The 25385-nt window shown below is 38.6% G+C and overlaps 1 protein-coding gene across 2 annotated transcripts in view; it reads right to left on the reverse strand.

Annotated features, from left to right (window-relative positions):
- The window catches only part of WDFY3 (WD repeat and FYVE domain containing 3), a 261096-nt gene that overhangs the window by 73282 nt on the left and 162429 nt on the right, over window positions 1-25385 (reverse strand). For both annotated transcript variants that reach the window (XM_084627016.1, XM_084627015.1), the window contains 7 exons: window positions 25189-25350; window positions 23532-23626; window positions 20808-20928; window positions 18730-18947; window positions 11318-11553; window positions 3768-3902; window positions 174-353 (listed from right to left, as the gene is read on the reverse strand). In XM_084627016.1, the coding sequence (XP_084483142.1) occupies window positions 174-353; window positions 3768-3902; window positions 11318-11553; window positions 18730-18947; window positions 20808-20928; window positions 23532-23626; window positions 25189-25350 (1147 nt within the window). The remainder of the gene's footprint in view (window positions 1-173; window positions 354-3767; window positions 3903-11317; window positions 11554-18729; window positions 18948-20807; window positions 20929-23531; window positions 23627-25188; window positions 25351-25385) is intronic.

Consider the following 25385-nt stretch of genomic DNA (forward strand, 5'->3'; position numbering starts at 1 on the left):
CTACATACCTACTTCTATCTTATGAAGACGTCTTTAACTTGTAGCCTATTCACCGTGGCTATGCTGTCAATCACTGTAGCTACGCTGTCAACTGGCTTACATTTGAGGGAAATGACAGGCAAGTGAAAACTCAATATCCTGGCTGGAGTGTATTCTATTTTTCAGTTACCTACCATCTCAGAGTAAGGTCGGATGTTGAAAGGAAACACGGTTGCTGCCAATGCACACAGGAACTCTGGGCTCATCCACATGGAAGTCAGGTCTGGAACATTGTGATACAAATATCGAAAGAACTGCATCAAGGTGACTGGATATTCTCGAAGCCAAGAGCCTTCTTCCTCTGACTGCCAAGGCTATGTTGAAAAGAAATTACAAAAAATTATTGTAGATGGCAATAGTTAAAAAAGAACTCTCTTTCTAAAGTAGTGTATTTTCTTAAAGAGCAATAGCTATGTCACAGTGAAGTACAAACACTACTTGTCAACTACTGGTATGTATATGTTATGAGAGAGAGGAAATAACTTTCCCCATATAAATGTAACAATTTCCTAGCTAAGTTAATATTTCATGCCTATTGGCATGCAAAGAATATCATATGATTTTAATGTAATATTAGGATCTAAATCTAAATCTATGCTGCCTACACATACAATTATTCATAGTGGCTTGAACATGCAATTGCAGTCTCAGAATTGCTATCTGTTGGTGCTGTTGCACACACTGAAAAGAATACCAATACAAGGGGAGTAACATGAACAAAGGCTATCAAACAGGAGATAGAGCAGAAGTCTTAATGTAACCCCTCCCAAATAATATTACACTTCTCAAGGCAATTCAAGATGAGACTCAGTCTCTTGGATGGTGGGAAAAAATAGATTTCTTACTGATGAAGAAACCAGAGACTTGGTCTAGGAAGTCTGCTGGGAGATGCTTTCTAAGGGGGAGGGAAAGTGGCAATGCAGATGGAAGAATACTACCATTACCCAAAAGGGATCCAGCAGCTGTTGGAAGGGTACATTCTATGCCAGTAACAGCCTCATCTATGCTGTCAGAAGGATGAGTGGAAAGCTAATAACCTTCTTTACCCACATCCAGCTAAGCAGAATCTGATGGCTTATGCACCACTTAATATGTAACTTGTTTCTTGAATACGGGGCTTTAAGAAGTACTCTACTGCACTGAAAAAATAGCATTTATTATCCAAATAGGGTAAGATATAAAGGGGGGCCTGACAGATTTTACTCTCTTTTCAGAAAAGGCTTATATTACACACTGTAGGCACTGGAGTAATGAAAATATGTCCTCTATACTATATATATTAAATCAAAAGTCTGCAGGATAAACCGCAGAACAGCTAAAGGGGAGCTGTTCTGCAGTTTAAGTAAATTAACGACAAGTTAAGGTCGAAGCCAATGCTGAAAGGATAATAGGTGTCTGTCTAATAAACATTATAAGCCAGCAACCAATATCAAAGCTAAAACCTTCATTACTTCCTCTAAGTCGCACAGCTTGTAATTTCTATTATTCATAATGAACACTCAGTAATGAATCTAGCTTAATCAGAAACTAACTACAATGAAAACAGATGTTTCCAGTTTACTGATTTCTTCTGTTCAATTATACCATTTGTAATGGTTGGGTGAACTCCCTGTCTAGACTTTTTCCACAGTCACAGCTTGTTTATCATTAAGGTTCAGACCCACAGGTCAACAAAAGCGTGCTAGGTATTTTACAGACATGAAATCTTGTATTGAGAACCACACAGACAGACCTCAGTGCTAGTGCCTAAGTAAAAAGAAAAGGAGCACTTGTGGCACCTTAGAGACTAACCAATTTATTTGAGCATGAGCTTTCGTGAGCTACAGCTCACTTCATTGGATGCATACCGTGGAAACTTCATCGGTATGCATCCGATGAAGTGAGCTGTAGCTCACGAAAGCTCATGCTCAAATAAATTGGTTAGTCTCTAAGGTGCCACAAGTACTCCTTTTCTTTTTGCGAATACAGACTAACACGGCTGTTACTCTGAAAAGAGCCTAAGTAGACATACGAAGGAGAAGATGGATGAAGAAGGAAAACAATTTTAATTTTGTAATTTTATTCTAACCTTTGCTTATTTGCTCTTTTTGTGCATGTTAATTCCTGTCTATTTCACCCCTTTCTCCTCTGGTTTTATCCTTCTCTTCCTATGTAATTATGGCATCTTTGCATTCCATCAAGAACTGCCCCTTCATCTGCCCACCAACTTCCACTGACCACCTCTTTGCTATTATGTCAAGAGGAACAAAATGAGATCTGTCCCACAAAACATGTTAAAAGTTAGTCGACTGTTGCTGGACCTGGAGAATTATGTTCTCCCAGCCTAGGAGTCTCTTCTTGCAGCTCTTGTGGCCAGAATCCCTGGTGGACTAGCAGGGTAACGTGTATCCATTTAAACAATTCTCTCTAAAACGTAGATTGAATAATTTCTGCAAAAGTTAAAGAACTATTGCATGGGAGATAGTTTGAACAGATACACACACCATGCCAAAGTAAATATGGGAAGTCAAACTCTCTTTTGAAGAGTTTAGAATCAGCATTTAAAAAAAAATACAATACATTTCCTGGCACCCAGTGGATTTCCTCCAGCAGGAAAGCTATTAATAGTCAGTGGACTTGTCTGTATGTGGATGCTTCTTCATGCACAAATCTTTAACTCACATAGCTCCAAGCAGATGGGCACTGAAGTCTTAAATATTCCCCAATGATGTAAATCAGAAAAGAAATTTCCTAATCTCTGCCAAAGGCACTTTATCAGCTCCACTTTTTGGTTAAGTACAAAAAAAAATCCATTTTTTAATGTGCGTGAGTGAAAGTACTATTAATCTTACACCCACTAGCACAAATGAATGAATTGTAGGCCAAGGACAATTTTAGATGCATAACAGAAGGTCAACTATGAGCAGGCTTAGTAGGATTCGATTTAAATAATTAGTCATCGGTAAACATCGATTTCTCATGACACACAAATTGACGGCTGCGTAGGGAGCCCTCTGAAGTGCTGCTGTCATGGCCCCACTCACTCACTCATAGCCAGAAGTATGGAGGCCATCCTCGGGGAGGAAATGTTCAGTAGCAGGCTGGCCTCCCCCATGGCCAGGGATCCATTCTCCTCCTTGAGGCCCTGCCTGAAGTTCTCTGTTCTGCCCCACCAGGTCCGCAGCCTTCCCCACACCTTGCACTCTGCAGCTCCAGTGTCATGACCATGCTCATTGACTCATCGGCTTGGAGTATAGCCATCCCTGGACAGGAGCTGTTCAGCAGCAGGGTGGCCTCTCTTGCAGCTCAGAGCTCATCCTCTTCCTTGGTGCCCTAGGGGTTCATTGCTCCACCGGGCCATGACCACAGGCCCTTCCTGCACCTTGTGTGTGGGTTTTTCAGGCCCCTGGAGCCCTGTTGTCAGTGCTGGGAGCCCACTGCAACCCCTGTCATCTCTCCTAACCCCAATCCCAACCCCCTTAATTTCCTACAAATGTGAAAATTAAAATAGTTAAAAATTTTAAAAGATGCTTAAAAATAAAAATTGATAGTCAAATAAAAAAAACAAACAAAAAAACCCCAAAACACAACAAACCTCTGACAACCCAAACTAAGAGACAGATTTATAATTTTGGTTTGCATCATTGTTCAATGAAAAACTAACCTTTCTAATCTGTCTTTTGCATTTAGGAGTTCAGTAGAGACTAGGAGGTCTGTACGGATGGGCCCCAACAGGACTCTATACTTACTGAATTCAGCATGCTCCTGAGCATTCCCAATAATAAAAAGGCAGCTTCTGTGCAAACATTGTTGATTGAAGACACCACAGTGCCACTGGAGGCAGGAACTCCGAATATAAATGTCCAGATAGAATCTAAATCAAACTATTGGAGGTGAGAGGGAAGAAAGAAAGAGAAAAGCTAAAATTAACCTTTGTTCCTATGCAATTTGATTGATTTTCTGCTTTTCTCTATTACCAGTGATTTGTTCACTTATTTTGACATGATATATCTACCTAAGTACCCTAAACCATGTTCTCTCCAAGCTTCAGCCCCAAAGAACTGCATGAAAAGATGATGGAATTGTTTGAAAATCATCACAAGGAATTGTCTGAAAATCCCTCTCTCCAATGAACTGATAGATTCATAGATATTTAAGTCAGAAGGGACCATTAGGATCATCTAATCTGACCTCCTGCACAATGCAGGCCACAGAATTTCACCCACCACTCCAAAACCATGTTATCCCATCATACCATCTCCTCCATAAACTTATCGAGTTTAATCTTAAAGCCAGATAGATCTTTTGCCCCCACTGCTTCCCTTGGAAGGCTGTTCCAAAACTTCACTCCTCTGATGGTTAAAAACCTTTGTCTAATTTCTAGTCTAAATTTCCTAGTGGTCAGTTTATATCCATTTGTTCTTGTGTCCACATTGGTACTGAGCTTAAATAATTGCTCTCCCTCTCCGGTATTTATCCCTCTGATATATTTATAGAGAGCAATCATATCTCCCCTCAACCTTCTTTTAGTTAGGCTAAACAAGCCAAGCTCCGAGTCTCCTTTCATAAGACAAGTTTTCCATTCCTCGGATCATCCTAGTAGCCCTTCTCTGTACCTGTTCCAGTTTGAATTCATCCTTCTTAAACATGGGAGACCAGAACTGTACACAGTATTCCAGGTGAGGTCTCACCAGTGCCTTGTATAACGGTACTAAAACCTCCTTATCCCTACTGGAAATACCTCTCCTGATGCATCCCAAGACCACATTAGCTTTTTTCACAGCCATATCACATTGGCGGCTCATAGTCATCCTATCATCAACCAATACTCCAAGGTCCTTTTCCTCCTCCGTTACTTCTAATTGATGCGTCCCTAGCTTATAACTAAAATTCTTGTTATTAATCCCTAAATGCATGACCTTACACTTCTCACTATTAAATTTCATCCTATTACTATTACTCCAGTTTACAAGGTCATCCAGATCCTCCTGTAGGGTATCCCTATCCTCCTCTGAATTGACAATACCTCCCAGCTTTGCATCATCCGCAAACTTTATTAGCACACGCCCACTTTTTGTGCCAAGGTCAGTAATAAAAAGATTAAATAAGATTGGTCCCAAAACCGATCCTTGAGGAACTCCACTGGTAACCTCCCTCCAGCCTGACAGTTCACCTTTCAGTAGGACCCGTTGTAGTCTCCCCTTTAACCAATTCCTTATCCACCTTTCAATTTTCCTATTGATCCCCATCTTATCCAATTTAACTAATAATTCCCCATGTGGCACGGTATCAAACGCCTTACTACAATCTAGGTAAATTAGATCCACTGCGTTTCCTTTGTCTAAAAAAATCTGTTACTTTCTCAAAAAAGGAGATCAGGTTGGTTTGGCACGATCTACCTTTTGTAAAACCATGTTGTATTTTGTCCCATTTACCATTGACTTCAATGTCCTTAACTACCTTCTCCTTCAAAATTTTTTCTAAGACCTTGCATACTACAGATGTCAAACTAACAGGCCTATAATTACCCAGATCACTTTTTTTTCCCTTTCTTAAAAATAGGAACTATGTTAGCAATTCTCCAATCATACGGTACAACCCCTGAGTTTACAGATTCATTAAAAATTCTTGCTAATGGGCTTGCAATTTCATGTGCCAATTCCTTTAATATTCTTGGATGAAGATTATCTGGGCCCCCCGATTTAGTCCCATTAAGCTGTTTGAGTTTTGCTTCTACCTCAAATATGGTAACGTCTACCTCCATATCCTCATTCCCATTTGTCATGCTACCATTATCCCTAAGATCCTCTTTAGTCTTATTAAAGACTGAGGCAAAGTATTTGTTTAGGTATTGGGCCATGCCTAGATTATCCTTGAGCTCCACTCCTTCCCCAGTGTTTAGCGGTCCCATTTCTTCTTTCTTTGTTTTCTTCTTATTTATATGACTATAGAACCTTTTACTATTGGTTTTAATTCCCTTTGCAAGGTCCAACTCTATTTGACTTTTAGCCTGTCTCACATGTCCTGACCTCAATAAGGTAGCTTTCCTTGCTGATCCCTCCCTTCTTCCACTCCCTATATGCTTTCTGCTTTTTCTTAATCACCTCTTTGAGATGCTTGGTCTACAACTCCTGCCTATGAATTTTTCCCCCTTACTTGGGATGCAGGCTTCCGATAGCTTCTGCAGCTTTCATTTAAAATAATCCCAGGCCTCCTCTACCTTTAGATCCATAAATTCTTCAGTCCAATCCACTTCCCTAACTAATTTCCTTAATTTTTGAAAGTCAGCCCTTTTGAAGTCAAAAACCCTAGCTGCAGATTTATTTTTATTAATCCTTCCGTTCAATTTGAACTGAATTAGCTCATGATCACTTGAGCCAAGATTATCCCCTACAACCATTTCTTCTATGAGGTCCTCACTACTCACCAAAACCAAATCTAAAATGGCATCCCCTCTAGTCGGTTCAGCAACTACTTGCTGAAGGAATCCATCAGCTATCGCATCTAGGAAAATCTGAGCCCTATTATTATTACTAGTACTCGTCCTCCAGTCTATATCTGGGAAGTTAAAGTCTCCCATGATCACACAGTTTCCATTAGTATTTACTTTATTAAAAACATTAAAAAGGGCTCTATCCATATCCAAATTAGATCCCGGCGGTCTATAGCACACCCCAAGCACTATCCCAGGGGAGGCTCTAATAGTTTTCTTCCCCAATTTAATATTTGCCCAGTCAGACTCAGTCATATCCATTTCATCGCTTCTTATTTCTTTACATTCTATCTCATCATTGATATACAGTGCTACTCCACCACCTTTACCTTTATTTCGGTCTTTCCTAAACAGCACATGCCCTTCAATACCTGTACTCCAGTCATGACTACTATTCCACCATGTTTCTGTTATCCCTATAATATCTGGTTTCACTTCCTGCACCAGTAGCTCTAGTTCCTCCATTTTGTTACCTAGGCTCCTTGTATTAGTGTACAAACATCTTAATTTTTGCTGTTTGGCCTCACTCACATTCTGTACCCTATTAGGCACGGTCATTCTACAGCCAGTATACCCTATTAGACTGGTATCTACACTGCCCTTCCTCCTACCCACGGCTGTATCCACTCTTACTTCATTTTCTTTCCTCTCAATGCTAAATTCTGGCGTGGAGATTACCTGGACATCTCCCAACCATCTCCCCCTAATTCCTAGTTTAAAGCTCTCTTAATCAGTTGTGCCAGCCTCCATCCTAGAAGTCTATTTCCTTCCCTACTCAGATGAAGTCCATCCCGAGAGAACTGTCCTCTATCCATGAATGCCTCCCAGTGGCCATACATCCCAAAGCCCTCCTTATAGCACCACTGCCTAAGCCATCTGTTGATAGTCATAATCTTGTCAGACCTTTGTTGCCCTTCTCTAGGAACAGGCAGAATCCCACTAAAGATCACCTGAGCCTCAATTTCCTTAAGCGTCTTCCCCAGCCTTGCATAATCTCCCTTAATGCTTTCCAGCGAGAATCTAGCCGTATCATTTGTTCCCACATGAAGGATAATTAGGGGATTCTTTCCCACTCCCTTTAGAATCCTTTTCAACCTCAGGTCTACATCCCGTATCTTAGGACCTGGAAGACAGCACACCCTCCTATTCTCTGGATCAGCTCTGGTTACAGGCCTATCTATTCCTCTCAGTAAAGAGTCCCCAATCACATAGACCTGTCTTTTCCTAGTGACGGTGCTATTCTCCAGTCTATCCCCTGTTCCCTCTGGCTGCAAGTTCTTTCCATTCCTATTCTCCCTTGTAATCCTCTTTAACCCATCCTGTATCCTCCTGGGGCTCATATTTGGTGTAATCTCCATTAACTCTTCCCCTTTTCCTATAGGACAAGCTGCTCTTCTCTTCTTCCTTGCCCTTCCACCTTCAGTGACTACCTGTTGAGCCCCTTCTTCATTTTCCAACTCTGCAAACCTATTCCTGAGCTCTATTTCTCCTTCACTAGCCAGTCTTTTCCTCTGCCTGGTTCTTTTAGTCACATGCTTCCACTGACCACTTTCCTCACCCAGTCTCCCCTCAGAATTCCCCAGTCCTGCTTCCATCTGCAAGTCTGAGCTTTTCCCTTCAGATACCTCATGTCTTTGCTCCATAATCTGCTCATACCCCTTCCAAAACTCTACCAGACTTTCCACCTGCATCTCCAAACCTCGGATCTTTTCCTCCATCAGCTCTATCAGACGGCATTTCATACAGACAAAACTCTTACCAGGTGCCCCCTCCAGGATCATGTACATACCACAGCTTCCACATCCAATCATCTTCATTGTGTCTTCCACTACATGGGTCACTCCCACTGCTACCTCTGTATCTGTCATTGCCTTCCCACCTAAATCCTGTTAATCTGGGAAATAGAAACCACACCAAAACACCACCACCCACAGCAAAACACAAGCACCACAAGACAAAGTCCCACTCAAACTCCCCTATTTACAGCTCTGTTTGCTAGCTCCTCTGCCGCTGCAGCTGTCTGTGCCGCTGCCTGACTGGCTGCTACCTTTTAGGACCCCTAGTCAGAGAAGCCCTGCCCCCTAGTCAGGGCTCAGCTTCTCTCCCAACACGAAGCCCCTACAAGCCTCTACACATACAAATACTACCAATACAAAACCAAACACAAATACCTTCTCCTCCAACAGAACTCCCACTCAAACTCCCCTGTTTAGCTCCGTTTGCTAGCTCCTGTGAATTAAACATCTCTTTTTCTCAGTCTTTCACAACTCTGCTCCAAATCTCAAGCAAACCTGTCAACAGAATGCTGTACTAATGCTGTCACCTCAACTTACTTGATCAGTTTTCAGAACAAAATCCACAATATGCCGCATATTTAAAAAATAAACACATTTTTCCATCAAGTTTCAGAGAATGCTATTACAACACAAAACAAAAAAAACCATAATTAAACAGAAGACCAGCAAAAAACGATAAGGTTTTTAAAAACAAACACTGATCAAACTCTGATTTTAAATTGCAATTAAAAAAAAATTGATTGTGCCACCTTCAATTTAACGCTGTTGTACTCCTTTAACTAAATTCAAATTCATTTAAAGGAATTTTAGGGATTTACCTCAATATAGCATACAGCATTACTGACTAGGGCTATAATGCATTAATGATTATGCAAATCCAGATGTTCAAAAGAACATCTTTATCTACAGCTACTACTCAAATTTTTGTTTTCTATTTCCTGCTTGTAAAGGGATGTAGGTGCTAACTGAGTCCATTCTAAAGTGCAGTTTATCAGTTTAAAGTAGGAATTTTCCCTAAGGACCACAGAAACCTAATCATCCTAGGGTTTGGTTTTTTTTTTGAAATACACGAATCCCTGACATGCATATACTGTACCAAAGAATTTGAAGAGCAACTAGCAAAAGACACAAAAAATAATTTTTTTCTAGGTACATCAGAAGCAGGAAGCCTACCAAACCATCAGTGGGGCCACTGGACAATGAAGGTGCTAAAGGAATGCTCAAGGAAAAAAAGGAGAAGCTAAATGAATTCTCTGCATCAGTCTTCACTGCTGAGGATGTGAGGGAGATTCCCACAACTGAGTCATTCTTTTTAGGGTGACAAATATGAGGAACTATCCCAGATCGAGGCATCAGTAGGGGAGGTTTTGAAACAAACTGAGAAATTAAACAATAAGTCACCAGGACCAGGTGGTATTCACCCAAGAGTTCTGAAGGAATTCAAATATGAAACTGTCAAACTACTAACTGTGGCATGTAACCTATTGCTTAAATTAGCCTCTGTACCAGAAGATTAGCAGATAGCTAATGCAACGCCAATTTTTAAAAAAGGCTCCAGAGGCAATCACAGGCTGGTAACCCTAACTTCAGTAGCAGGCAAATTGGCTGAAAGTATAGTAAAGAAGAGAATCATCAGAAACATAGGTGAGCACAATATTTTGGGGAAGAGTCAACATGGCTTTTGTAAAGGGAAATCATGGCTCACCAATTTATTAGAGTTCTTTGAGGGGGGTACTTGGACTTTCAGAAAGCCTTTACAAGATCCCTCACCAAAGGCTCTTAAGAAAAGTAAGCAGTCATGGGATAAGAGGGAAGGTCCTCTCATGGACCAGTAATAACTTAAAAGATAGAAACCAAAGGAGAAATGATTGGTTAGTTTTCACAATGGCGAGAGGTAAGTAGCAGGGTGCCCCAAGAATCTGTACTGAGACCAGAGCTGTTCGACATATTCATAAATGATCTTCAAAAAGGGGTGAACAGTGAAGTGACAAAGTTTGCCAACGATACAAAATCACTAAAGATAGCTAAGTCCAAAGCTGACTGTGAAGAGTTACAAAGGGATCTCACAAAACTGGTGACTGGATAACAAAATAATAAATAATAAAATGTGCAGTGCTGGTTCCCCTATCTCTAAAAAGATATATTAGAACTGGAAAAAGTACAGACACATGCAACAAAAATGACTAGGGGTGTGGAACAGTTCCATGTGAGGAGAGATTAAGAAGACTGGGACTGTTCAGCTTGGAAAAGAGATGACTGAGGGGGGATAAGATAGAGGTCTATAAAACTATGACTGATGTAGAGAAAGTGAATAAGGAAGTGTTATTTATCCCTTCACATAACACAAGAACCAGGGATCACACAATGAAATTAATAGGCAGCAGGTTTAAAACAAACGAACAAAAAAAGTACTTCACACAACACAGTCAACCTGTGGAACTCATTGCCAGGGGATGTTGTGAAGAGCAAAAGTGTAACTGGGTTTTCTACATAAAGTTAGATGCCATTTTAGAAATAAGATTTTAATTTTTTTTTAACCTTTTCCTACTAAAAACCCAACACTGTATGTAACCCTAGGAAAACACTTATTTCTAGAAATAAAGCAATGGTTTCTGAACAGAGTTTCCAAAGCCACAGTCAATGACATCATCCCTTTGACCCCATTCCCACAATTGTATTTTTGCAGGCAGGCCCTTAGTGCCACCATAGAGCTGAGGACTCCATACAGGCACCAGGGTCAGTCCATACGGATCTGAACACAGAATCTGGGACTCAAGTTGCTATTTCTTACAGAATTCCCCCCAATATTGTTTCTTTTACAAGAAATCTATTCAGTACATAATAGCAGCACTTTTTGTCATCTGTCAGAGCATTTCATCAGAATTTGAATCCCAAACGTCTGAATATAAAGTTGATAAATTGACCACAGAATCAATTTAGGGGCAATTAATCCATTATTCTCTTTGGTGTTACACAGAATTATATTGATATCTTTCTCCATAATCCCTACCTGGCAACCCTGATTACATCGGCTGCTGCTGACAGGTGCACTGACCTGCAGATTTTCAGGCAGCTCAGTGACTGGCTGCTGCAGGAAAAGTGCCATGAGGAGGAAATAGAGTGCAGGTACATTAGTATGCTTAGGGAGAAATGACTGAAGAACCGGAAAGCCCGGAAAATGACAAGCATCCCGGTTAATTTCCCTGACAGTTGATCTGCCGCCAGCACTCCTGCCAACATTGAATCCTAAGAAAAAGGGACATAAAAAAGCCAGAAGTGTTAACATGCAAATTATCACTTTTTACTAAATTATTCAAGCACAGAAGGGAGCACTTTAGAAATGAGCAATAGTAACAATCAATTTATACATACACACCACATTCATATTAACACCAACTTATGTTTTTCAATTATTAAATCAATGTCAAAAACTTAGTCATAAAATCGTCACAGCATCAGGCGGATGTTATAGTACAAGTTTCTCAGTAAACACAGGAATTGTAACGCTACTTCAGATAAATGGTCCACCTAGGGTCTGAGAACAGCCAGGAATGACTCTTCAGAGGAAGGTTTAAAACTCCTATAAAGGATACCAAATAATTACATTCCAGTGGCAAGAGGGAGGAAAGTTTCATCGTAACCCCAAGTAGTTGGTTTATGTTGCAAAGCGTGAGTCTGACTGCCAGTGTGAGTGAATGCAATTTAAAGCATTTTTCCAGATATTTTATATATGACTAGTTTTAATTTTTACTAATTAAATCAACTTGGCACGAAGGATTAAAATACTCTTAATTTATCTTTATTTCCTACCAGAAAATGGAGCCAGAGTTAAGTAAAAGCTACCAGAAGCCACAAGAGCCAATTTACATTGCACCTTTAATACCAGTTCCTCCCAGCTCCAAAAAACGTTCAGTGATTGGGAAAAGTGCTGAATGGACAGCACTGGTAAATGTACTCTGAAGAAGGGTACAAGTACAGCAAACAACAGTGAGATGCTAGTTCAGTCTCCAGGACTACTCAGATACTTGGCCTTTCTGCTGACATCATCAGCAAGGCCAGTTAGTTACAAATATAATTTGTGATGTAAACTTTTGTTCACTAGAAACAAACTCATTTTACATAGTCTATCAAACAGCCATCACATAGTAATGAAATGTTCACTACTAACTCGTGAAATTCACAAACGTGACCCTTTAAGTGAATGGTTTCATATCCTATTTCATTAGGAACCTTTGAATGTTTTTTATGAAAAAAATTATAGACATATTCAGACAAGATAATCAGATACCACCAATATCACTCGTTTTAAAAGATTTGGACCAGCAACAATTTTACATCTCTCTATACCTGGAGTCTGGCTGGGTACCAATTTTGATATAATTTAAAACAAAAAGAAAAAAAAAAGCCCCCGCCCAATTTCTTTTTAAGTTTGGTCTCTATTTGTGATGTCCCCAGAACTTCCAACTGAATGAAAACTTACTATATAGTTGGCTTTCCACTGTATTTACAGTGAATACTAAATGAACAACAACTGCCAACACTCTAAAGCATCAACAGTTCTGAAACCCTAAGAAAAGAAACGCAAATACAAATTATGTCTGACATTTATATCTTAGAAATACAAGAAATTATGATTAAAGATTACCCAAAGAAATGGTATGACATGAATTCTAACAAAAATGCTCACTCTCACAACACAATTTCAGATACATTCTATTTTTCATAATTTTCTCCTACTTAATTAATCTTTTATTAATAATTCAAAGTTCAATTACATTTTTCCAGTTTACTACCCTGAGGGAAATGTTATGGGAAATAACTGTAAACAAAGAGACTTAATAGTTTTATTTTTGCAAGGAATAGCAATGTAACATAAAATAGTTTTACAGAGAGGAATGACCTGGGTTTTAAATTTCACTGATAAGTACAAAATATATATTCTATCTTGTAGGTAGAAGAAAAAGCACTACAAAGAAAAATTAAAAAAACAAAGTATGCTTTCAATAAAACTTCATACCTTTCCTTATTCAAAAAATGAGGATAAGTTCTTTAGTACAGAACGAGACATTTTATGATGTCTTGAAATGACTTCAGATCTAGAAGTGGTTACTTTAGCAGACAAACATAAAAGGCATTGCCTACAACTCTGTTAGGACTGACAAAATAAGGACTTGATCCCAAACCGATTAAAGTTAGTGGAAAGAGTCCCATTTCAATTCAACGTGCTTTGGATCAGATCCTAAACTGGGAAGTCATTTGAGAAATTCACTCTTCATCAGACTGGGAGAAAGAGCCATATTGGAAAGAATATATACCTGGCAGGGTACCAATTCAGACTTCATAATTACATGCAAATGCACATCAGATATACACTTTTGGTAGAGAGACAGAGTATGTCTCTACTTCAAGCTGGAGGCGTGATTCCCAGCTTGAGGAGAAATACTTGTGGTAGCTCTGATTGAGCTAGCGAGGTAAATACTGAGCGTAGCGGCAGCAGCGCAAGCAGTGGGATGGTCTAGCCACCCTGAGCATTTACCTGTCCAAGACCCTAGGTACATATTTGAGGCCACCAGCCCCGACAGCCACTTGTGCTAGTGTGGTTACATTCCATTTTTAATGTGCTAGCTTGACCAGATATACCATGAATATTTCTCCTCAAGCTGTGAATAGCAACTCCTGCTCAAGGTAGAGACATACCTATAGACTTTTCTTCTTTGGGGAGAAGGAGCAGAGTGGGGGAAAATAGTTTTTGTCCTTTTTGCTTCATTATAAAACGTCTCAAAGATTTTTGTTAACCACATAGAATATTGATTTTTACATTACAAATTCAGGTCTTGTCTAACCTGGAAAATTCTATGACTAAAGAATCAGTGAATAAAGACATAATTAGTCAGGACACTAAACAATGAGCAACAGAGGGGAAGGGATTTTTTCGTCAGCCTGTTTAAAAGAACTGTTTGTTTTGTTAAGTCCTACTTAACCTACTGTCTAACAAGATTTTTGTGTTTTTGTTAAAGATTCAACATCCCCACCTCTTTAATGAAGAAGCAAAAGGGACAAAATCCCAATTATTTGAAAATCCCTTCCAAGTCACCTCTTCAAAACACTGCCCAGATTACAATGAGAAGACATTCCATACATGGAAAACAAAACAAAAGATGACACCTGTAATTTAATCAGACAGCAGGACAGCTATGGAGTTGGAACCACGCCACTTGTCAGTGTCTCTTTTATCCCACATGACTCTGGTCTCTCATGGCCTGATGACAAGATTGATTCTTCAATGCTTGCCTTTTTATTTACCCCTTCAGTTATTGCAATAAAAAGATTATCTATAACTTGCCTTTGTTCAATTTCTGACTGCCACTGTAATTCAAAATATGATGGAAAAGTCCTATGCACACGTTTATGGTACAGCACTCAGACAATTATATCATGATAACCTTAACGGAAAACTGCACTGAAATATTAAGTCGTTCCCAATCATTAGAACTACTACAAAACTAGCTAGTGTTCGGTCCTATAAAGGTTCACCTGCACAGAACCCTTTGCAGCCTCATGGAATCCAATTATCTTCAATGCAATTCCATGAGGACATAAAAGATCTATACCCTAACAGATTTCCTCTGCAAGACTGGACTCAAAATTACTAGTAACTATTTATTTTTAATGCCCCGTATATAACGAAAATAAATGAGAAACAACAGTGATCTCCCAATCTCAACTCTCAAAAGCACCTCCCCGCTCTCATTCAAATCTCTCCTAAAACCCATCTTTCCACAATGCTCGTGAGTTCATAATAAATAGTTAAAATTATAAAAACAGCTTTTCTCTTTCCTGCATTTCCCTGGGTATCCTGTCTTCTCTGTGTGTCTAAGATTTTAAGCTCTTTAGGGCAGATATTTTATCTCTGTGTATTATGCAGTTCCTAACACAACGCCAGCATTAGACAAATAATATTAAAGCAGGAGACAGCCATATTTTCAGAAAGAGAATATGGATCAAAGACCGGAAGATCAGAGCCACAGACAGAGACATTTTGAACAGTTTAAATTGGAGCTATGGGTGCTCAGCACCTATGGAAATCAGGTCATGTTTACGTAGGTGCCTAACTATAGTTTGAAAATTTGGGCCAAAAATTATTTTTCATCTGCGTAATAGACCTTATTTTCTATTTTTTGGTTGATACTTAATGTAGAAATGGCTCTGAGGTATGAAATTCAGATCTAGATGCAAGCTTTCCCCAAGTATGGAGGTGCTCAAATGCAAAGTTTCAATTTGAGGCTACCTAAAATTCACAGATGGAGTTTGTGTCATTCCTCATTCAATAGCAGAATTTTAAATATGCCTATGACTTACCAGTTCACATTAGTATTATTAGGAAAGGCTGAGTACAGTTCAGCCCAGAATAAAAGAGGAGTGACTCGTATCCTGTTTCATGTCATTCTTACTCTCAACATATATAAGGAATATGCCATCTACATACTAAAAGACAAAAAAAAAGCCACACTGTGTATTCCATCTAAATTTTAACTCATTCTCCAAGTTATTCTTTGTAATAGGTCTTATTACTGAACAGAGGCTCACAGACAAAGACTGTAACCTTCACTTAGTTACGTTAACGGAGATCTGCTGATAACTAGTCTTCCATGCAGGGAGGCTGGAACAGTCTGTATAGTGGGGGTGCTGAGAGCCACTGAACCAAACTGTAAATCCCGTATATGATAAAAACCACTTCAAGCCAGGGGGTACCCCTCGTTCCAGCACCTATGTTTCCATGTCAACCACCTTTAAATCAAACATAGGGTATGTCTACACTACCACTTATGTCAGTATAATTTATGTCACTTACAGGTGTGAATAAGCCACCCCCAGAGCAACATAAGTTACACTGGCCTAAGCGCTGGGGTGGACAGCACTATAGCGGCTGGAGAGCTTCTGCCAACATAGCTTCCGCTGTTTGTTGGGGGTGGATTAATTAAGTCAACAGAAGAGCTCTGTCCCATCATCTTACAGTGGCTTACAGCGGCGCGGTATACAGTTTTAGTTTTTAAGGGCAGTACTTAAACAGATGAGATTTAAGTTTTAGCGCAGATTTTGCACAAATAATGGACCATGGACCAGCTGTGCAATGTTCTCTATGTTACTATAGACCACACAACCAGTCTGAAAATGTATTTGTCTGTCCATTAGAGATGAGTCACCTTGATAAGCAGGCAAGTCATCTTGTATATCTACCCAGTCATCTTGTGCTCTTCCTCTTACTTACAGAGTGCCATAGATATACATAGCACTTCATAAAGTACGCTTATGTGCCAAAGAGCGAGCAGAAAGGCATCTCCCGCAAGTTGGTGCTGAATACTTCCCTAATCCCTAATGAGAAGAGGGTTTTGTCACAATCTCCCTCTTTGACAGGAAGGAGAAAGGGGCAAACTTCCAGTCAGAGCACCCAGGAAGGAAGGAAAGAAGAAAAAATACTAGCTTCTTCACGATAGAATAAAAACAGATAACTACTCGGCATAATTCAGAACTGCAAAAATTTTTCCTTACCATTCCCACAAGAGTGTGTGTCAATACTTCATAAGACTTGTAAACTCCAAAGCTTCCCATGTAAAATTCCGTATTTCTGGACTGGGCAAATGGTATGCATACTACTAGATGACAGTCAATTTTAATTTTGTACATCGTTCTAGACTGCTTTATGAAAACTCTCTCTCACCCACTGAGCCAAATCCTAAAGTAACTTACACCGTGAGTAACCCCACTGACTTCACAATGGAAAACTGTGACTGAGTCAGAGGATTGCACTAAACAGTCGTCAATTGTACTGATTTTATTATTTTGAAATGTCTGAGATTTAGTCACAAACTTATTACTAAAACTCCTCTCTGAGGAGACCATTTCTACTAACTCTTGAAAACCAGGCAGATTAGTTAAACATTGTTATGTATTTACTAGCATACTATATAACAACCAGACACTTTTAGAAGAATTATAACACGGTTGCTTGAGAAAAAGAGAATGAAAGTTCTTAATCTGCTCAATGAAATGATTAAGGAATTATTTTGTGTTTTTGATATAATTACATCAGACAAAGGCACAGAAGTAACATATTGCTTTTCATCTGTTGATCGCCAAGTGCTTTGCAGAAGTCAGGTGAACTTTATCAACTGTATTTTATGCATGAAGTAACAGACAAGTTTCAGTGACTTACTCAAGGTCACAGAGTGATTTAGTTACAAAGTCTGAAATTCAATTTCAGTTGTCTGACTCCCAGCTTCATACGTAGAACATGCTATCCCTTAAAGGGATGCCACTGTGGATCCCATTGCAAAATGAGTTCAACTGCCATTGACTTCAAAGGGAGCAGAGTTAGACCAACATTAAGTGCTTTTGAAAATCCCACTCTTAAATTAAATTGTAAGACACCATGACTCTTTTCCCCTGAAGAAATCATAAACAGAACATAGGCATGTAACTTTTTCCTTTCATCTCGATTCAAAACCACTTTAACAAGTTAAAAGCGTTAAGCCTTGTCCACATGCAAAAGTTGCACTGGTTTATACTTAAATAAATTTTCAGACAGAGTTAATGAAGTGATGTAAACACATGTGGACACACGCAGTCTGGTTGAAGAATGAGCTTCAGTTTAGCTTAAACCTGTTCTTAATTAACTTAAGCTTAACCAAAACAAGCCTCATTTGAACCAAAACATGATTGTCCATACAGCCTTTCACTCTAGTTCTACTAAATCAGTTTCAAATCACACCTTAAGTTAATCAAGTGCAATTTTCTCATCCACAAAAGCCTGAAAGTGGCCTTTGTCTTCCTCCTCAGCTGACATGATTTACACTGTACAGCTAGCACTGTTTTCCTGTAAAGAATCACATTTGTAATGAAAGGAAATGCTATATGCTGGCATTCAAGTTGAAATTCCCCTAAAAGCAGAAGGCCAGCAAGACAACACAAACAGTGCAGTAGCACTAGTGGGAGGGCAATAATCAGATAGGACACCATGTTCACCTACAGAGAGTTGGTGTTGGCCATTGTGGGCAAGCTGGAGGTGTTCAAAATTGATCCAGTGGCCCACAAAATCTAGTTATTTAGACATTGTGCAGGGAGGTGAGGGGGCAATTTCACCCTAAGAGAAAATTGTATTGAAACCTGCATTATGATGTGGCCATACCACTTTTAAGAGTGGTCTGTAAAATATCTCCCTTTCACTTAAGAAAATCAAAATTCAATAGCCTAAACAAATAATGGGAAGGAGCAACCATGACAACCAACACAACAAACCTTTTAGTACTGAAAACTACTTGATAACACACTGTATTGCAAGATAAATTTTGTACTAGTAACACAATTCTTAGAAGATAAAAATATCAAAAGATACATCTTTAAATCATAATTGAAAGCTCATACCTAGCACAGTGCCAATCTTATTGGTCAAAACAGAATCTGTCTGATCAAGCCAGCCTCCACCACTGAGGCCTTCTTTAAACTTGATGAGTATAGGCTGATTACTTAGCAGGACCACAAGAATTCTCATGGCTGCAGTTACTGTGGTAGAGTGCAGATGTTCTTCCATAAACAACATAATCCAATCAAAACCCAGGGTCCTGACCAGTTCTTCAGATGCCCTAATAAAAAAAATAGGTTAAATATTTAAAGATTTCTTACAATGGATAGCTTGGCAAGAATGAAAGCTTCAAAATCAGACAAATTCAGACAAGAACATCAGAGAAAATTAAAATCAGTCAAAACATGGACTGGTTTCTCAGGCTACCTGCTACAGAAGGAACCGTCAATCAGATTTCTTTAGCAGTAACTGCTACAGAGTGGTCAGTATTTGTTTGGTTCAATGGGATGGGAGGATTGAGAATACAGTCATTGGGACTATTACAACTGGCTTTGAGGTTACTCTAAAAACTGATGTGACACTGGAGGCTAAACAGGAAATTTATGTCTACAAATTACGACTTCTAATATAATATATATAGATAATATAACTGTTTCTTATAGGAGTCATTTACAGGTTATAAAGACAGGTTTCAGAGTAACAGCCGTGTTAGTCTGTATTCGCAAAAAGAAAAGGAGTACTTGTGGCACCTTAGAGACTAACCAATTTATTTGAGCATGAGCTGAAGTGAGCTGTAGCTCACGAAAGCTCATGCTCAAATAAACTGGTTAGTCTCTAAGGTGCCACAAGTACTCCTTTTCTTTTTACAGGTTATAAAGTTATACAGATGTTATTCAAAAAATTGGAAAACATCAAATCTTTGTGCCATGCACAGGCAGAAGGAAAGTGTTAAGCAGACACTTACGAAAAAATGTAGCATACATCATTTACAAATTTGGGATGTACTTGAACAACCCAAGTTGTTGAATTCCCAGATTATGTTTGAGGTTAAGATTCATTGCCTAAAAGCTATGGCAGAAGTTGAATCTGCTACGTAATCCACAAAAATACATCAAACTGGCTCAGTGCAGCTGTAGCGTGATTGTTAGAATCCTTTAAACCAGAAGATTCAAACTCGACACACAGGGTTCAAGACCCTTTTTGCTCTCCTTTATGGCTCTTTTGTTTCATTAACCATAAATTGACAGGCTTTCACCTGAAATGTTAAATAGATTTTAATACTATAGAATTAATGAAGTTATTGAGAATTTTTTTATACTGGGATTATTTGATAATTAAATTTTAAATTTTCTGGAATTTGACTGCTGTAAATGTGGATGGCTTGTCTTTTTATATTTTGTATTTTCTCGATCATTGTATATGAAGTTGTTATATAAAAGTTGTAAATAAAGAATTAAGGAGAGCATTAAGAAATCTGAAACCTGGTTTTGTCGAGATTAAGGGTTAAAAAAACAAACAAACAGTGAAGTCACACAACTGAAAACCTCCTCCCTCCCCACCCCCACCTTTAAAAATGAACAGATGGAATCCCTACAATTGTTATTTCATGAAATAAAATACAAAAAACTTTTGTTTCTCTTAGGGAGAGTCCACATAATTCTTCTCCAGTGCAGCTCCATCCTGTGATAGCAACAACAGTGGACTTCGTAGCTCAGACATGATGCATGTGTTTTTACCATCATACTATCTAAACACAATTAGAGGGTGATTTGGAGGATGAAGAGCAAAGTTAGATGAGACAGTAAAAAAAAAAAAAAAAAAAAAAAAAAAAAACACACTTGCACACTGTGTCTACACTAGTGCTGCCACTGTTGCTACCACAGTGGGAATACATGGTTGAAGAATTACATATCTGATTTTTTTCTAGTGTAGCCAAAGCCAAATCCTGCTTTCAGTGACACCAGTGCATATTATGAATAATTTCACTTAATTTCATGGATTTCCTCTGGATTTATACCAGTATAACTAGTGACCAGAGTGTGGCTCAGCAGACTTTCTCCCCCTTTACCTGTTATCATAAATCAAACCCACTATTACAGTTACCTCCTTCTTCTCCATCAGATGAGTTATTTATACTTACTGCAAGTTAACACCTGTCTTTTCTTTAGACGTGTATACAAGTTTGAGAAGGATATCTAAAAGTCTGTTCCGCAGAAGAATAAGATTAGCAGAAGCAAGGCCTCCAAAATCCTCCTCTGTTCCTAAACATAAAATTCAGAAATTAAGTGGAATACGAAGCAGATAGCTTTAAACAAGTGCAGTCTAAAATAATAAAACCAGACATTAAAAGCAGGTTGAACAATAGAAAAACACAAAATACAGTCAGTTTGGATATATAGAATCATAGGACTGGAAGGGACCTTGAAAGCTCATCTATTCAGTCCTGTGAACTCATGGCAGGACTAAGTATTATCTAGAACATCCCTGACAGGTGTTTGTCTAACCTGCTCTTAAAAATCTCCAATGATGGAGATTCCACAACCTTCTTAGGCAATTTATTCCAGTGTTTAACCACCCTGACAGTTGGGACGTTTTTCCTAATGTCCAACCTAAACCAGCCTTGCTGCAATTTAAGTCCATTGCTTCTTGTCCTACCCTTTGAGGTTAAGGAGAATATTATTCCCCCCCTCCTCTTTGTAACAACCTTTTATGTATTTGAAAACTGTTATGTCCCCTCTTAGTCTTCTCTTCTCCAGACGAAACAAACCAAATTTTTTCAGTCTTCCCTCATAGGTCATGTTTTCTAGACCTTTAAATCATTTTTGTTGCTCATCTCTGGACTTTCGCTAATTTGTCCACATCTTTCCTGAAATGTGGTGCCCAGAACTGGAAACAATACTCCAGTTGAAGTCAAATCAGAGTAGAGCTGAAGAATTACTTCTCAGTCTTGCTTACAATACTCCTGCTAATACATCCCAGAACAAGGTTTGCTTTTTTTGCAACAGTATTACACTGTTGACTCATATTTAGCTTGTGATCCACTATGACCCCCCAGATCCCTTTCTGCAGTTCTCCTTCCTAAGCAGTCATTTCCCATTTTGTACATATGCAATTGATTGTTCCTTTCTAAGTGGAGTACTTTGCATTTGTCCTTACAGAGTGTCATTGAATTGAATAATATGCTCCTTATTATGAAGCCTCGACAACAAACCTGCTATTGCAAAATAAGGAAGGGGTAAAATTAGTTTCATTTTCTTTTAGGCACAGATTCCAAAGTATGTCAGCCCAGCTACTTCCATATCGTATTTGCACACTACAACGCATCAGAGTTTCAAAATGCCACCCCTAAGAAAAAATGTTCCATTTTTCTGCATGGAGTAAGCAGAGATATTGCAAGTATAAAATTCTTAACTGATTGTTGGTCCTTCAGAGCCATAAACATGCACGGTGCTCTACAAATAAAAAAGATCCTGCCCCAAGAAGCTTAAATCTAAAGCAACAAAAAAAAACCACACAAACACAAAATCCCCTATGAGGGATTCAGATACTGGGTAAGATGCAAGGATAGAAGGGCTAAAGAAAGAAGTTGATAAATGCATCTTAAGTGTCATTTTTTTTGTTAGTGTTTGATACTTTCTTTCGACTGTACCTTCCTTCACTTCAGCTTGTGAACCTATCCATGTGCACACAGACAAAAATCAAGTTTTTACATTCTGGAGAAAAAGCATGTTTTGAGGGAAGTTTTTAAAAAAAAAAAAGAGGGTGGGTTCATAAAGGTCCAAAGATAGGTGTTTGCAGAAAAAAGAAGAGTGGGAGTGATCTACTGCGATCAGGTGTTTCTGAAACATTTTGTTTGAATAGACCAAACCTTAATAATCGACCTTAAAATCCACTTGTCTACCGATTCATAATCTCCCAAATCACCTCTCCACTCATTGAATTGTGTAATATCCCTGTGACAGCTACAGCAAACACTTACTTTAAAAATAATGCTAACAGAAGATATTTACATATTTACTTCTCTTTTAATGCAATTTAGTAGCTGGAAACAAGGAAGAGAAACATGCCCAGTAACATCTCGCACAATAAATAAAAGATTCCTGTAATGCTAAACAAAGGATCTCCATAGATAATAAAGACAAATTCCTTTAAATAAGGGGAAAGAAAAACAAAATTCAGAGATAGAAGTACAATACATATTCTCTAATACCTCCTCAACAGAACAATCGCTACTACAATTGTACTGTTGTAATAGCAGCTTTTAATTATAGTTACTAATGATGTATCAATAAGATCTTGGAACTTTCAGGACAGGAGGAAGTTTAAGATGTCAGGACTATACAGTGGCTTCATTTTTCTGCTTCAGCCTTGTGACAGGAGTTTCACTGGAATATCTTACGTCTGTAGCTTTAAATAAAAAATGTTTTTGAAGTACTTAAAGTGTTCATTTGCAGAGGAGATATAGGCAATTATTTTTTCTGCATGAAAAAAAAAAACAACCCAGACCACACTAATTGATGCTTTCACTTCCTTTTACTGAGTGAAAGAGAAGCCACATTTGGAGGACAGATGGCACCAGTCATCTCTGTCTCATTAAAGAGGTGGAAATGCCCAACTGTTTTGAAGAAGTGAGTGGGAAGAAGTAGAAAGAAAATATAGTGTTAAGTGAAGGAAAACAAAATGAGAGTAGATACAAACAGGCTTTATTTTTGCACTGCTTGCTTTTCACGCAACGTTTAAAACTTTAAGCTGGAGCCAGTATACTAGAATTAAAATGTAGAGATCATCATCAACAATTGAAAAGCATTTAAGCACACAGAGTGTGTCCCAGATGATTATTTCTCAAACACTGGAAGCTACTTACCAGTTTCAAGCTTTTCTTCATTGTTTACCTCCATAACTACAAACTTCTCACAGACTGCAAATGTAGGCAAAGTGGAAGAGATCACCTGTCCAAACCTTTATGGATAGAGAATTACAATGTGTATTTCTGTGACAGATGGACTTTAATCTGTCAATAATTCACATCTAATAGAATAAAAATACTAGAGAGATGAAAGTATACCAAAAAAGTTAATCCCGTCACTTGTAAAAGACAAAATTTGCCTCAATCTAACATTGTTTGTCAACTGATATGGAAACCAGAATGCAGTCACTTTGACCCATTCAGATTGCTAATGTACTTACTAGGTAAAATATATTGAAAATGCTAGGTTTTAAGAGAGGAAACTTGGAAATATCTCCAGATCCAGACCAAAGGAATGTTAGAAGATATAGAGGACAATCATTGCTCAGAGACACTAATATGTTCCCCAAGATGGTATACCTTATCTAACATTACTCTTCAAAATGATAATGAAATCTTAACAGGCATGGATGACATGATAATGAATCATCTCCCCCCACAGGCATAAAAAATAGTCAAACACAAATGTGATCTCAGAAAGGGGGAAGAATGACAGCTCCTTGGAGGGAAGAGACTGTCTTAGTGACAGGACACCTACGGGAAGGGGCAAAGTAAGATATCGCATATCTTACTGTAACTGATCCAAGATGTACCTACCTATCTTAACTCTTGCAGAGTTATATATACACACATCATTTAATTTTTTTAAATCTTATTTTGTCTCTCTTTATTTTTGTTTTGATGACAAGTCACTGTGGGAAAAGTCACCACCTACCCTGGAGCTCTTAATTGTGGCAACGCTCTAGAAAATGCCACTGAGGTTCTGGCTGCTGTCCAAAGTACAGGGAAAGCCAGTGGCCATGACGAGTGGTAGGAACAGGGAACCAAATGTTACAACTTATTCATTTAGTAATAAAATTAAAGCTATGCCCTATAGTATCTGTGTAAATTCTGTCCTGCATAGTAAAAATGGAGCCAGGCAAGATGTTTGATCCTATTCAAATTTTCAGTTTTACTGGTTTTGCTCAAGCAAAAAATGCCAAAAAGCCAGAAAAACCAACCAGCCTCCCTACCACAAAATACCCAAAACACTGCAATTTTCTACCCATGTGCAATATCATAAGATACAAGTGGCAAACTTTATCTTATCAGAGAATTTTACCTGTTAGCTAGAATAAGTCTCTCAGATAAGAGTGATAAACGGTGGCAAATGCTGCATTTTAACAACAACTGGATTAACAACAACTCTATGGGTTCTGAAATATCACCTCAATTTAAGTAGAAATGAGGCACAGACTTAACAATATCCAAGGAAGTTTCATAATCTCTCATAGTAACTGTGGAATTAGAACATTGTGTTCCTCCATTAGTGCCCTACATACTGGAAAACATTTTAAGGAGTATCAGTATTCAGTCATTTCTGTTTTTACTTAGACTTAAGACACAAGTCGATGCACTGGCTTTAAACTATTTTCTATATTTGGTTCTGCCATTTCTACTGGAACTATTCCATACATAAACTCTTTACTTTAGTCACCCTAGAAGAATTACTATCAGCAGGTTTCTTGCAAAAGCACCAGTATCTTTAAAATAAATCAGTAAACGTTTGTGCTACCTGAGCAGGTCATTGCTGCTGGGGAAGCCCTGAAGCAAAAAGCTCAGTACATTACTAATTGCAGCAATAGTGGGCTGGGACAAAGACATATCTCGAAGAGTCAGCAACAGTTTGGGGATTAGCTGGAACTCCCTCATTAATTTAGCATTCTTTGAGGCTTCACTGAAAGAGAGAAAAGATTTAACAAACAATGAAAA

The sequence above is a fragment of the Lepidochelys olivacea genome (assembly GCF_965140295.1).
Source record: "Lepidochelys olivacea isolate rLepOli2 genome assembly, chromosome: 4".
Classification (NCBI taxonomy): domain Eukaryota; kingdom Metazoa; phylum Chordata; order Testudines; family Cheloniidae; genus Lepidochelys; species Lepidochelys olivacea.